Genomic DNA, 15,185 nt, shown 5'->3' on the forward strand with positions numbered 1-15,185 from the left:
CCCACAACTATTGAATTTATAAGATTTCTCTCCCATGTGGATTCTCTGATGTACAATAAGACCTGATTTCTGACAGAAGGCTTTCCCACAGTTATTCCATTTATAAGTTTCCTCTCCAGTGTGGAATCTCTGATGTTTGATGAGATATGCACCAAAATGGAAAGATTTCTCACACTGTTTATAAGAATAGGGTTTCTCTCCACTGTGTATCTTCTTATGTTGAGAGAGCCAGGAGCAATTCCTGAAGGCTTTTCCACACTCACAACACATATGGTGTCTCTCTAGAATGAATTATCTGATGTGCAATAAGGTGGGAGTTCTACCTGAAGAAGTCACCACACTTAAATGGATTCTCCCTCATATGGACCATATTTTCCAATGCTTTGTAGGGGCAGAATTGCCAATGAACAGTTTTGTTTTCTCTTTGGTATCATACAATGTGCCATGCTGCTTCAGTCTTTCCATATCAAGTGGATGTTTTTGAAGAAGCTAGGTCATTTATATGGCACTTTACAGAGAAAGTTTGCCGATCCCTGAAAAAAATGATAGCATAATATACACACTCTACTACCGTTGGCTTTTTCATTTAACAATAGCCTTTAATTCAATATATGGATCTACTTCTATTTTTGTAATCATTATTAGTATTTCATTGCTTGTTTAAGCAAGTTCCATAATTTATTGAACCAGTCTTTAAGAGATTTTTGGGTTTCACTATTTTAAAAATGGTATTTTCATGTATTTGTGTAAAATGCATGTACTGAAGCCATTTTAACAAATGACGTTACTGAATAAAGCTAATGTGGATTTTTTTATTTTAATTGATGCTGCTTAATTGCAAATTGTAAAAAACTTGCATCACCAAAGTGATCCATTCCCACATGAGGCCTACTTCTCTTGTTCTCGCCTCTATTTAAATGATGCTGGTCAGAAAAAGACAGCCAAAGATTAGGAATGGAAATATAAACTTAATAAGGAAGATATGACATGACACAATCTCTGTGCCAGAAATGTCACTTTTTCTAAAACATATTTAAAGAAACAAAAAAGAGAGAAGGGAATAATGAAATTATGCAACACGGATCCTTAGAGAGTTAAGGAAAAATAGAAAACTTTAATTTTATTCAACTGAGAAAATCACCCACATTTTGCCAAATTTTTTACTACATTAAGTTAAATAAGGGTTTCAAATATAGGTAAATATGTCTTCAGTTGCAAAATCTCAGATACAGGCTGTTCTCTGTCCTGATAAAAGTCAAGACCAGTGAGAAGTTCCACATCGCGGACCCGGGCAACATGTACCTTTAATCTTTCTTCAACCCAAAGAGCTTCTTCTTTATCTTCCTGAAAAAGTGAAACACAAGTCTATTTTCCACAGGGCATGATTTTTCATTAACAGGAAGATCTTTCATTACCTAGAAGTTGTCCATTTATCTGCAATTTTTATTGCCTTGTATCTTAATTGGATTGAGCTAAATTTGTTTATTAAAATAAAATAAACAAAAGTACTTACTTTAATATAAAAAAGAGAGACCATCATAAAATCATAAAGTTATATTTAACTCAGATTTTTTTTTAATTAAATCCAGTTTTATTGAAATACATTCACACACCATACAATCATCCATGGTATACAATCAACTGTCCACAGTATGATAACATAGTTATGCGTTCATCACCACAATCTATCTCTGAACGTTTTCCTTACATCAGAAAGAACCAGAACAAGAATAAAAAATAAAAGTGAAAAAAGAACACCCAAATCATCCCCCCATCCCACCCCATTTGTCCTTTAGTTTTTATCCCGATTTTTCTACTCATCCATACACTAGATAAAGGGGGTGTGATCCACAAGGTCTTCACAGTCACACTGTCACCCCTTGTAATCTACATTATTATATAATTGTCTTCAGGAGTTCAGACTGCTGGGTTGGAGTTTGGTAGTTTCAGGTATTTACTTCTAGCTATTCCAATACATTAAAGCCTAAGAGGTGTTATCTATATAGTGCATAAGAATGTCCACCAGAGTGACCTCTCAACTCCATTTGAAATCTCTCAGCCACTGAAACCATTTCGTCTCATTTTGCATCCCCCTTTTGGTCAAGAAGATACTCTCAGTCCCATGATGCCAGGTCCACATTCATCCCCGGGAGTCATATTCTGCATTGCCAGAGAGATTTACAACCCTGGGAGTTGGGTCCCATGTAGGGAGGAGGGCAATGAGTTCACCTGTCGAGATGGGTCAGTTAGAGAGAGAGAAGGCCACATCTGAGCAGCAAAGAGGTACTCAGGGGGAGACTCCTAGGCACCATTACATGCAAGTTTAGACTCTCCTTTGTGGTAATGAGCTTCATAAGGGCAAGTCCCATGCTCGAGGGCTCAGCACATCAAACCGCCAGTCCCAATGTTTGTGACAACATCAACACCAGTCCAGGTGAGGATGTCCAACACATCTGCACCTTCCCCCAGATCCTCGGGGCTGGGGAGGGGGAGGCTGTAAATATATTTTTTATTATCTGCCCAAATTACTCTGGGATGTGTCACTATTTCACTCCAGCCTATACTAACCTACCGTATCTCACTTCCTATTCAAAGTTCCATGCAATTTGGTGTTTGAACAAATCGACTGTAGAGTTGTACCATTTAGAAAATTTAGATCCTGTACCAAATAGATATCTATTCCCTTGGTCTCATATGGAAGTTGAAGTTTTAAAACACAATCACTTTCAACCTTTACCCTTTGGCCTGGCTTGCCCTGGTCTTAACCAGACCTGCTTCATTCATATCACTAATTGAAGTCTGGGCTCTTTTTCAGCTTTTTTTTTTTTTTTTTTTTTTTTTTTTGACAGTGGCTGTATGCACTAATACTGACATTCATATCTGCCGAGCTCTAGCTCTGAGTTTCAGGTGTCTCAGAGATATGCATTGCTCCAGAGACCAATCAGGTTATACGCTAGGGGATCAGCATCTCAAAGTTTAGAGATAGGCCTTACAATTCAGGGATAGAGTTAACTGCTGTAAGAGCTTACAATCTAGGGACTATTACAATTATTATGTCCACATTAGGCTATGTTCTAAGATTCAATTCTGAGTTTACACATTATAGTTAGTCCATATTGGTGAGGCATCATCCCTCTCGCCATGTTTTCTCCAACACTTTTACTCCTATATATATATTTTCCTACAATTTTATAGAGTTATATTCACATACCATACATTTATCCACAGTGTACAATCAGTTATATTTAACTCAGATATATTTTTTAAAAAAATAAAATGTAAAAGATGAAAGTTAAGTCCCAATGCTCCTCTGCTCAGAGTTAACCATTAACATGAAATAGTGTATTTGGTCTGATTTTTTAAACTTTTACTGCACATCGATACACAATATATAATATTATTTCATGAGTTTTCAAGTTTAAATTAATAATACTATATTGTTAGCAGTATTCTCCAATTGTTTACCCAGTATTATTCAGCATTATGTTTGTGTTTATCCCAAGCTATACATCTAGATCTAATTAAGTAATTTGTGTTTAGCTGTGGTTTGTAATATTCCCTCATTAAACACACAAAACAGTTTATCTTTTACTTGTCATATCGATAAGCTATTCACTCTATGATATTTTTTATAAATAATATTTCAGTGAATAACTTGGTTCATGATTCCCATGTTCAAATGCATGGTTATCTAGGATATAGAAATAGAATTGCTGAACCAGAGACTATATGCAATGTAAACTTTACCACATATTAGGAAAGTACTCCTCAAAGTGCTTTCACAAGTTGTACTCCCATACGTAATGGAACATAATTTCTATTTTTGCCTTCATCCTTACCAAACTCAAGAGGTGTGAAATACTGTTTTATCCCTGTTCAAATTTCATTATTCTGAGAATTATTACTTTTATATTCAACTAAATTGGAATTGTTATTCAGAGCATCTTTTTAGATATTTCATGGCCATTTGGATTTTAATATATTGTTCACTATATGAAAGTTCAATAATTTAAGTACAGATATTACTTCTTTTGTCTAGAATGACCCAACTGAGAGGGCTTTCCTCATACTTTTGACTGAGTTGATCACACCATGCTTCCAAAGTTTCTTCCTTTGCCCTCCATAGCTCTAACCATTGCTTACTTGTTTGATGGCATCTTCTATTTCCTTAACTCTATTTCTTTTCACTCAGGCATACAGACAACTACCCCATCTTGATTTTGGGAGCTCTTCTCTACAATGCCTTCTCTTTGACAATATTGTTTCATTCCTATGATTTCAACCAATATCGAGATATGTCATTCTGATTGCTTATCTGAGTTCCACACCTGAATATTCCAATACCTGAAGAGTAATTTATAATAATGATGGCCATTTGGACTCATGCTACATTCTCATTAATCTGATATGACCTCATGACCTTAAATGCAACGTTGGGGTTGGGGGGGGGGGGGAGATGGAAGAAACAAAGAAGGAAAAAACCCATAGGAAAATATAAATCTAGTGCCCTAGATTGAGTGTAAGGCAGAATTTGTGGCTCAGCCATTCCTACAACTGGTCTCAATTCCCTCAATCCTTTTACAGTTGGAGGACTTCCCCACAATGAGTGAGTAACTATTTAAAATTGCAGAGGTTCCCTCCAACATGTCCCTTAAAGCAAGCCAGCTATTGCACTGGGTGCCTAACTAAAGGTGAAATTATCTGTTCTAATGCCAGTGGAAAAATTGCCTGGGTTTGACTTATTAAGAACCAATTCATGTATGTACTATGTTTTCTTGGTAATTTGATTATAAGGGATTGTATCTGTACAAAATATCATTTTACGTACTGACTTTAGAATATAATTCCATCATACAATGTGACTTCTCTGTAATGCCCACCATTTGCTCACTATATACTAAAAACTCTGCTCAGGGTCTTAAAGAGATTATCTCATTTAATTCCCACAACAACTTCAAGAAGTGAGGTGATTTTTATTATACTTAACATTTAAGTTATACTCTATATTGCTTCTCATATCTCCTCCTAAATATCCTTGTGGTCTCTCAATTTGAAAACCAAGAACAAAGTCATCCTTCCTCAAACAACTGATGGCCCTATATATTTGCTGCTCTGTCACAACTAAATTTTCAGTCACCTTTGACCCTCTCTCATCCCACTTCCCATACCAAATTGACAAACAAATTATTAACTTCACAATCTTTCTTGTAATCATAGGTTGGTTTAAGCTTGCCCTATTCTCATCACATTATGTCTCATAATTATCTTCTTATACATCATATCTTTTTACTAGACCAGAAACTATTCAAAACATTGAATGATGTCCAATTCATTCATGAAAATGCCCTATGCTATAGAGATAATGCCCTATTAATTTGGGGGAGACCATCTCCTCTTTGGATGATCATTGGAGGCTTCATGCTATTTATACTTAAACTTTGAAGTACAAGTGAAGTGTAGGTAAAATTTTTACTAGATGGAGAAGAAAGGCATTCTAAAGGAAAGAAATAAAACAAATTGTTGAGGTAAGAGTCCTCAAGATGTGTTCAAGTAATTTCAAGGACTCCCTTCGGCCTGGAACACGGGCCTGCAAGGGACAAATAGTGGAGAGCCCTCCCTAGAGGCTGGGGGCTTTCATTTGTGGGGTGGAAGCAGTAGAGGATCAAAAGTTTTGGGGCTAGGGAGTATAGTCTAAAAAAATAAATTTTCTGATGAGTAAGTTGTTAATGGTGTACAGTGGTGAAGGGGAGGAAGACAGGAGAAAAGAAATAGCTGCTTAAAAAACTACTTAAGATTCATTTTTAACAGTCCTGATAGAAGGTGATAAGGGTCTACATCAGATACAGCAAATAGTTGGCCTTTTGCACATCAATTCTAACCAAGCATAATGGCTTCCTAGAAGCCCTGTGATAAAGAGCCATTTAATCCTGACACAGTGGTAGGGAAGACCGTGCGTTTTCAGTTATCAGCGTCTGTCATTGGAAGAGGAAATGAAGAGCAGTGCTTCACCCTTGACAACTAACCAAACTGCTGGCAGGAAAAGCAGGAAGGGAATCAACTCGACTACATCTCCTTATAGCTTCCTCTTTGGAAACTCTTCTTCTCCACCCTAGGACTATGAGTGATCCACAGCTCAGCCTGTAACCTTCAACCTCCATCATTAGTTATTAAATGACCATTTGAACACCACAGTTCACATCCAATCTTTGAGACCCAGCTAAAAGGCCATCTTTTCTACCAGAATTTATTTCTCCTTGGAAACTCTACAGCAGTTTATCTGCCCCTCTCAAGTTCTAATTCTCTCCTCCTTGTGTGTTACTACACTTGTAAGTTATAGACCAAGGGCCCCTTTTGATAGAATTGAGGTCTGATTTATCTTTGTACCACCATGTACTTAGTACAGTGAAAGCACCTGAAGAATAGAGATGATGCCCAATCTGGCCTACCACCTAAACTTTAATTTCCGGTCTCTGAGTTCCTCTTTCCTTCCACTCTTGCATCCAATCAGGTACCAAGTCCTCTCCATTCCTCATGCCCTCCTGTTAGGACTCCACCTAGTCCTCTCAAGCTATTCAAATTCTCCCATCCTTCAAGGCCCAGCTCTACTCCTAACTCATTTTATGAAATCTTTATGGATCATCTCAGTGGAAAATTCCTCTCTGATTGTGAATGTGAAACACCAAATCCTTATAAGGGCAGGTGGAAATCAATCCCAACTCTGTGACATCTCTTACTTTTTAATTTTTAAAATAATTCTTGTAGTATTGACTAATCCATTTATCTACCTATATCTCATATACATATCAAAGTTGTATATAAACTCCCTGAGAACAAGGATCCATGTACTCTTCCGTGGAGTATTTTAACGGCTTCTTAATAGCTACTCAATATATTTCTTGAATGACTTCAGTAAAACTCAGTTAACAGGATATTTTTTCTAAAAAGTACATACAAGCAATTTGAAGTAACTGTTCACATATAATTCACCTTCATCCAAAAAAGGATTTTAAGTAGCCTAACACATATGTTAAAAAAAAAAAAACCAGTTTACTCAAATTAAATTACTTTGCAACTATATCTCTGTATATATAATTAATCTCAGAAACTCATGTTTCAAGTTAATGGGTTTTTATATTTACATATGCCTTCAGTAAACACTAATTGAATGCCAACTTAGGGATAGAACCTTAAAGTTTGTGCCCAGAATAAAAAGATTAATAAGATACCACCCATTCTCTAATTAGTGGTTATTAATAAAATAGATATAAATGGAATATATAAGATTTGAATACATAGGCTCAGGTTCATGCATCCATATGCATGCCTAATTTGACATTCATTAAATAGACTAATAATGAAGGAAAACCACTTAAATGAAATCTTTTTTAGCACAACTCTATCCATAAAACACCTTCAAAAGTATATTTTAATCAGAGCCCCTTTTGTGAGAGCCCAGGGGCTCCCTGAGGAAGCCCTTCCCAGGCGCAGGGAGTGTCACCACAGCAGACTCACCGCACAGCTCTCCACGTTGGTGGGTCGGTGAGGGATGACAAAGGGCAGGACGTCCAGCTCCCCGGGGCAAGCACTGGGAGTGTCGCTCTGGTTTTTACAGCTGGTCAGCACCACAAAGTAGTGTGTGGGGATGGGAACACTGGTGTTGGCTAAGTACCTAAAGGCATAATTGGAAAGATTTGATGTCCTTCTACTTTTACTTCTTAAGATTATCAACTTCTTTATATATATATGTTATATATTTCTATTTTATATAAATTATATAAATATATATGATATAATACATATTTATAAACAGGTATTATAATACATATTTAAAGACATGCCAAGCTAAAAACACAGTAAAAGAATAGTAATATTCTTATTTAGATAGGATCAAACATATCCAATACTCACATCTGTATGTGAATGTATATTGAACATTTAGAATACTCTGCTTCTATTTATAATATTGAGAGCTTCCCCCTGTGATTACCTATTGCTAAATCAAAAAGAACCCATTTGGTTTCATATTACTTACTGTGTAATTTCATCTGGAGCATCAAAATGGCCATCATAATTATAATCAAATATTGGTCCACTAATCACATTTACTCCATTTCTTTCTGTGGCATGTTTTATAAGAAGAACACTGTGAAAATAATCCCATATTTCTAAAAATAAAATAATGAAGTGTTAAAAATGTCTATCTCTTGCATCTGGAGATATTTTCTATTATGAAAAGGAACATTTTAAATGGTTGACATCAAATTCTGCTTCAATAACTGGTCTTGGAGAGGTGATTGGGTAATTCTATAGGATATTCCATTCAACAAACATAAACAGCCACATTGACTATAGCTTTTTGTTGTGTGGAATTACAATTGAATAGGTCTCCAAATTTATCCCTAGGGCCAAATAGCTTGTAGGAAAATGATTTTTGTTTAAAGTGGTGAGAACATGTATACTGCCTTATTAATTATGATTCTGAAGCCTAACATTTACCTTCCATTTATTTATGAATAGCGTCAATGATATTACTTTGTGAATATCCCTATATACTTATATTAAGGATCAGAAAGAAATGATAAGAATCCTATCAGTGAGTTGCCCAAGTTGAAGTAAGTTGAAAAGCTATGTCGGGATCCCTGCCATATCTGAACTTAAAACACTAGAACAAAAGGACTCTTTTTATCACAAACAAATAGCAACAAAAGATATGTTTAGTTTGGAAGTTCCAGGAGCCATTTACGCATTTTTAAGTTAATAATCAAAATATATACTTACTTTTGAACGCATCATACATAGGGACCAAATTACTTGTAATTAACCCATCATATTGGCTGTCAGAAGTTCTATTGTTCCCTGCAAAATAAAAGAATTTTAGGAAATCTAGCCAGAAGGGAGAATCTGAGGTCCTGCACAAAGGGCCCATCTCTGCTACACATTAATGTAAATTTATCACCAGTCAAAACCCAGAGCTACTGTCCAGGAGAGTCATCAGGCCCCTTTATGCTGCTGACACTAGCAACAGGAGCACTGATACTGGATACTGGGTGTGCACCAAATAATAAAGCTTTATAAAGAACTCTTCCACAATGAAATTCCCTTTAGAAACTACTGTTTCCTCACTGAGACGGCACCCAGGACACCCCCAGGCCTGCCCTCAGGAGGGGGGGCCTCTACTGGACATAACAAGGGTTGACCCTGCGCCCCTGGAGCCAGAGGCCCCGAGAACCCAGCCCGCCGCTCGTCAGCGCCCCCTCCAGGGCACAGGGCTCGCTCCCTCCGCGGCTCATTTGTCCCCTGACGCCCGCCTCAGTCTCCCAGAACTGCCCTGAGCGTCAAAGCTGCAAACCTCCAAATTCTCATAATACATTTCATGGTGAACCTCCATTGGGTATCTTCATACTTAGGACAGTTCAAGGGGTTGACACCAAAAGGCAGGAAGAAATAAGCTTTTGTTCCCCTTAACATTTCACCTGGGTTCAAGAACCTCACACCCCCAGTAAGCCTTTTCTACTTTTTAAACTAAGCCCTGAACACTGGAAAACAATCAACATGATACTACCGCTGTTTCAGATAAAAATAAACATTTGTTTATCATGGAGTTTCTATTTCTAACAAAATAGAATTTATAATGGAGAGACAGAAGGGAGTTTCATTTTACCCTTAATATTTTGGGAGAAACAAGTTATTTGGTAATTAGTTTCATTTCTTGTCAAGGCAAATATATATATATCAACCAATCTTATGGCATAACAGATATAATTTTAAATCTCTATTTTTAAGAAAATTTAAATAAAATTTATTAAAATATTGCCACTATTAAAGATATATCCCAGAATTTACATAAACTTAGTAGCTCTCATTCTGTCTAGATACTTGAGTAAAATATGGCAATTTCTTTATCCAAATTCTGTTTTAAGGGACTTAAATTGATGTACCACTTGCTTTTATTAAGTCTTTTCTGCCAGACATCTGTGTCTGACTAAGTCTTTCCACCAGAAATCTCTGAGTCTAAGTCTCCAAATTGACCCTCTGTGGGCAGAGCTTAAAAAAAAAAAAAAAAAAAAAAAAAAAGGTAAAACAAAATATCAGGAATAAAACTCATTCCCAGAACCTGAATTTGTAGGAAATCTCAAGGGCCAGTTAATAAAAATGACATTTTCTGGTGAATAGGGAAGAAGGAGCTTGAGTTTTAGAGAAATCATGCTGACTTTTGCATGTTCTCAAGAGAGATGGTTGAAATGTATGTAACAATCCTATCAGTGAGTCACCCAAGTTGAAATAAGATGTAGACCTATGTCTGGGATCCTTGCCATATCTGTACTTAAAACATTAGAACAAAAAGGCTCTTTCTATCAGACACGAATAGCAATAAAAATAAGTTTAGTTTGGAAGTTCTAAAAAGTACATATTACACACACACACACACACACACACACAGACACTCGTATATAAAGGTCATTCAGCTGTTTTAATCCACAGTTGAAATTATTTGATTTACAGCAAATGAAAGGCCAGTATTCTTGTCTGATTTCTTTTTTACTGGCATAGCTGTACTCTCAGTGCAGATCTTAGCTGGACAGTAGCCAGAAACAAATGTTTTTTTTAGATGTGTTGTCCCTCTCCAAGGAATCTTAGGTTTAAAATGAAACTTAAACCCGCCATTCTCTCTAAGCATCTGGGCCGGAGTAGGACTGATCTAAGGTTCGCTCTGCACAATGTATGAGCCTTTATTCCACAGTGGTTGTCCTGCTTCCGGCCATCCCACAACCCCTGGGAGTCCCCAGGCAGCTGGTTTCGCCCAGGCAGCTAGTTTTGGTGGAGCATGTGTTTAAAGCCCCAACCCACATCCAGCTGACCGGTGCTTTCTAAGCTACTGCTCTACAAGAGCTGCACTAACCAGGAGGGTAGAGGAAGCCGTGGGTGATATCCTTGTCTGCTGGGTAGAAGGAACAGTTTTGGCTCTCAGAAGGGGCGACCCTGACATCAGCCCGCAGACAGTCTGCGACAGCAGGAGGAAAAGGAGACGCGTCTCCCTGTTGAAGGAGAGAAAAGGGAGATTAAAAAATTCCACCCACAGTCGTGGCTCACTCATGCATTGCCTTCTATGGTTTGTAATTTCCCCAGAATGTTTTCCATTTAATCAGGTCTGCCCAAGCCATGGAAGTGGATGTCTTCGGCAAAGGTTTGTTCTGTGGTTCCCCTCTGGGTAAAGGGTACCAGGAGGGCAAATCAAATAAATATATATTAGAGAGGATTATTTGCCAAGGAAAATTTGAATTGAGAGCAAAGGAATAATGGGAGTTATTGCTAAAAACCACAGTTCTTTTCAGGATATAACTTTGATGTGGTCGTATAAGTTACACTTGTAAATAAAAGTTGAACATAGAATACATACAATTTATCTTAAAATTAGAAATGAACTAAAGACATTCTTGAGCTGGGCAAAGATTCCTAACTGACCTAAGATTGATTCAACAAAGCTGTGTTTGTCTGAATTTAATTTGGGATTTAAATAAGTTTGGAGCTGTGCTTCATTCCTCATGAAATATATATATCTATGTATGTGTGTGTGTGTGTGTGTGTGTGTGTGTGTGTTCATAATTTTCTTGTAACCCTATTTAAAGACTAGTTCAATAATTTATTCAGCGTGGCACCCCCATCAATGTGCTGTCTGACACAAGTATTTAAGTTAATGCAACGTTACATGATTATCATCTTTTGATGATGTCATTATGGGTAAGTGAGCATTTTACTATTCATCTAAATTTTCCAAAGAAATTTTTATTTATATGACCTCTACTGAACACATAGAATATCTTTCTTAACCAAATTCAAAATTATTTATAAGCAAGGAGGTTGAGTTAAATTAGGATATTCTTCCTCTATTCATTGTTCTATGCTAACAGCAAAACTTAGCTATGGTGCCTAAAATGCATGAGACAAATTCACTGATGAAAAGGTGACAGTACACTGGGACACTGGTTTCAAGGACCTAAGATGGCAGAGAGAGAGAGAGAGAGAGAGAGAAAAGAGAAAGCCACAGGGATCAGCCAGAAGCTTAAAGTCAATGGAACCCAAACGAGAAAGAAGATGCCACAATGTGACAGAAAAGCCAAGGATCAAGGATCACCTGCAGCCAGCCCCAGAATGCCAGTCTTCAGGAGAAACACCACCCTGACTTTGGGCTTCTCCTAGCCTCATAACTGTGACCCCAGTAAATTTCCATTTTTTAAGCCAAGTCATTGACAATATTTCTTTTAGCAACTGGAAACTAAGACCCACACATACCAAGCAGTTCTAAATGACCAGGTATCTCCAGTTAGCATAAATGTGCACATGCGGATGTTGTAAAATGGGAGAATCAGGAATATTGATCGCTGCCTGAGTCAGCCCCATGGACATCTGGAATATTTTGATTGATGCAGCCTACCAAGTACCTTCATCATTTTATTCTAACATTTCACCTGCTTGGTAAGTTTTTCATAGAGAAATATACGATACATAAATGTAGCCGGGGATTCACTTTCCATAATAAAAGGATTATGAAATGTCTATATTCACCATTTAAAATAATAAGAATGTTAAATGGGTAAGTTTATAGTAATTTTTTCAAATATGATTATATAGTAATAGTTCCAAGGGAGATGTATAAATAATTAGTATTAATTTACTTAATTGTGATCCAGTATTAAACACTATGGTTTCATTGGAATTCTTGGCTATGAGAGCTGTGCCAAATAACATAATTGGGCAACATGTTTACTACTTTTCCAAAGTGACACAGACTTTGGGTTGGAGAAATGGGAAAAGGGTATCTTTGGCTAGAAAGTACTAAAAAAAAATTGTTGCTTTTTCTGCTGGCAGAAAATCCTGATGCTTACATACAAAACTTAAGAGCCCAAATATAATGCATCAAGACTAGGAAAGATAGACACGGCCTCCTACAAAGGTGAGGTTTTGCAATGTGCAGCCTGTAGAAGGATGGAGAGAGGTGCAGTCCTGTCACTTCAAAGGCTTGGTCTCATGAAGGAAGGTAATAAATAATGAACCACACACACCAATACATATTTCAATCTCCCATCTTTCCAGGGCTCCCTGGACCTTTTGAACTAGGGGTTAGAAAGTCAGGAAACAATAGATCAAATGCAGATGTTCAGATAAAATGTGAACTCGCTAGCTGTTTAAATTCAGCAAGAGTAAGTGGATAATGAGCACAGACAGACTAGAAAGTGAGAAGCTTTTCCTTCTAGTCCGGCATTATGAGGACAAATAAAATTTGAACGGGGCATAAAATGATTTTTATTGATGCTATAGATTTCCCTGGCTGGTGAGTTGAAACATAAAAGCTAAAACTAATTTATTTGATGATTTACAAATTAACTTCAAGAATTACAGACTTACCTTATGGTAAAATTAATAACTATAGGCATTAATTTTTTTTTCCTGGTCCTGTGATCCCCCCACCCCAACCACCACCACCAGGAAAATCATTTCCTATGGCATGAAAATACTTTTACAATACACAATAATATCCCTAGTTTTAAAAGACACAAAAACATGATTAGGTGAATAATTTATATTATCATAATTAGCAAGATTTAGAAATAAAAACTTTTTAAAATTCAGTGATATAGATGACATATATGTAGATATATCTTTGTCTCTGAAAAACCTTTGTGTGTTAAACTTCTAAAGTATTTCTTCTAAACAATAATGATAATACTTGCTCTTATTTTCAATCTTTCGCCTACTTGCTGGATAGGCCCAGAAGCAAAACCAGAAGCAAAAAGGAATACACAGCTTGATAAATCTTAATGGCTTTGAAATAGTTGTAAGACCATGATTTCAAATTACACCTACTTCCCAAAATGCTTCTGAAAAAACAAAAATAAAAACAAAAACAAAAAAAAATTTGAAAAAGCTACCAAAGTCACAGAGAAGTAGAAGGTTCATAATACAGAGGTAAAGATCAATTGGGCTCACATTCAAAAAAGGGCTTATGTGAATATATCTCAATAAAATGAATAATAATTAATTAGGATTTCTGAGGACCATTATGGGTCAATCCTGAGAACAGAAATTGGTGCCTTGCTAGCCAGGGACTAGTTTACTAGCTTTACTGACTAGCATTCAAGATCGCACCTGCTAGCAGAGTAGTATTAGTAACCTGGCCTTATTATCCTCTGACAATCGCAGGATTTTGTGTTGTTTTTTAATTGGAGAAGATACACTTGGCATCTGTGTCAAAGCTGTTAAATTCTTGTATTTCCCAGAATTCTTTATGGGGAATTGGAATGAAGATGATGAAATATTCACATTGAGATTAAGTTTAAATATGTAGTGGGGCTAGTTGGCCAACTAAGCCAGTTACTTTCCTTTCTTTCTGGCAAGGCACTTGATCCATTCCAAAGTCAAAAACTGGATTGAAGCTAAATTTGTACTTTTCATAAGCATTTTGCTTCTGGCTTACCTTCTTGGAATATTACATCAGTATATTAATTGTAAAGTTTATTGTATAGTATTTAACCACTGAATTTCTTATTTTATGTTGTGCTTATGTGAACCCCTTGGTGAAGGTCCCATTTTCCTTGGATAATGTGTAGTTATATGATCTCTTTTTAAATGTACAGATATTTTGCTATAAAATTGGTGGAGTTTTTTATGGTTTTTACAGTTCTCTTTAATTCCCACCTAAACCTCTGGGTAATATTGTAAATATTGTTTAAAAATGCATCAGCCAATGCTATACAATCTGAATGTTATTTTAACTTATAGCTTTTTTTTAAAATATATATATTTAACTACAAGGACAATTTAGGGATCAGTTACCACATTTCACTTTTGCTTACCTATTTACAAAGAGATTACTTTTAAACTGCCACCTACTGGCTCATTTCCATAAATGTGTACTTTTAAAAAGAACATGCCAAGATTTTGTCTGTTGACTCAACATTTTGTTGAAATAGCAATTTGGCCATGAAATATAACCCAAATAGTTTGGTCTTTATCACAAAGCAGTGTCTTTCCAGAGCTCAATGCTGACATGCATGTTAAAATAATCACCTATTTATTAATCTACAAATGGACAATAATGTTGGCATGTTCTTTTCCATTTGTCTATTAATGGGGCTGCTTCTTAGCAATATTGGAAATGTTTTATAAAAGCAGTTCATGTTAATTTT

The 15,185-nt window shown here is 36.3% G+C and overlaps 1 protein-coding gene across 1 annotated transcript in view; it reads right to left on the reverse strand.

The window, feature by feature from the left end:
* Nucleotides 1–1,142: 1,142 nt before the first annotated feature.
* The window catches only part of LOC119539426 (ectonucleotide pyrophosphatase/phosphodiesterase family member 3-like), a 105,625-nt gene continuing 91,582 nt past the window's right edge, over nt 1,143–15,185 (reverse strand). Inside the window, exons 21-25 of the mRNA XM_037842991.1 lie at nt 10,901–11,036; nt 8,779–8,856; nt 8,033–8,165; nt 7,513–7,669; nt 1,143–1,344 (exon numbers count right to left, since the gene is read on the reverse strand). Coding sequence (XP_037698919.1) covers nt 1,174–1,344; nt 7,513–7,669; nt 8,033–8,165; nt 8,779–8,856; nt 10,901–11,036 — 675 coding nt within the window. The 3' untranslated portion in view covers nt 1,143–1,173. The remainder of the gene's footprint in view (nt 1,345–7,512; nt 7,670–8,032; nt 8,166–8,778; nt 8,857–10,900; nt 11,037–15,185) is intronic.

This window comes from Choloepus didactylus, chromosome 7 (assembly GCF_015220235.1).
Source record: "Choloepus didactylus isolate mChoDid1 chromosome 7, mChoDid1.pri, whole genome shotgun sequence".
Classification (NCBI taxonomy): domain Eukaryota; kingdom Metazoa; phylum Chordata; class Mammalia; order Pilosa; family Megalonychidae; genus Choloepus; species Choloepus didactylus.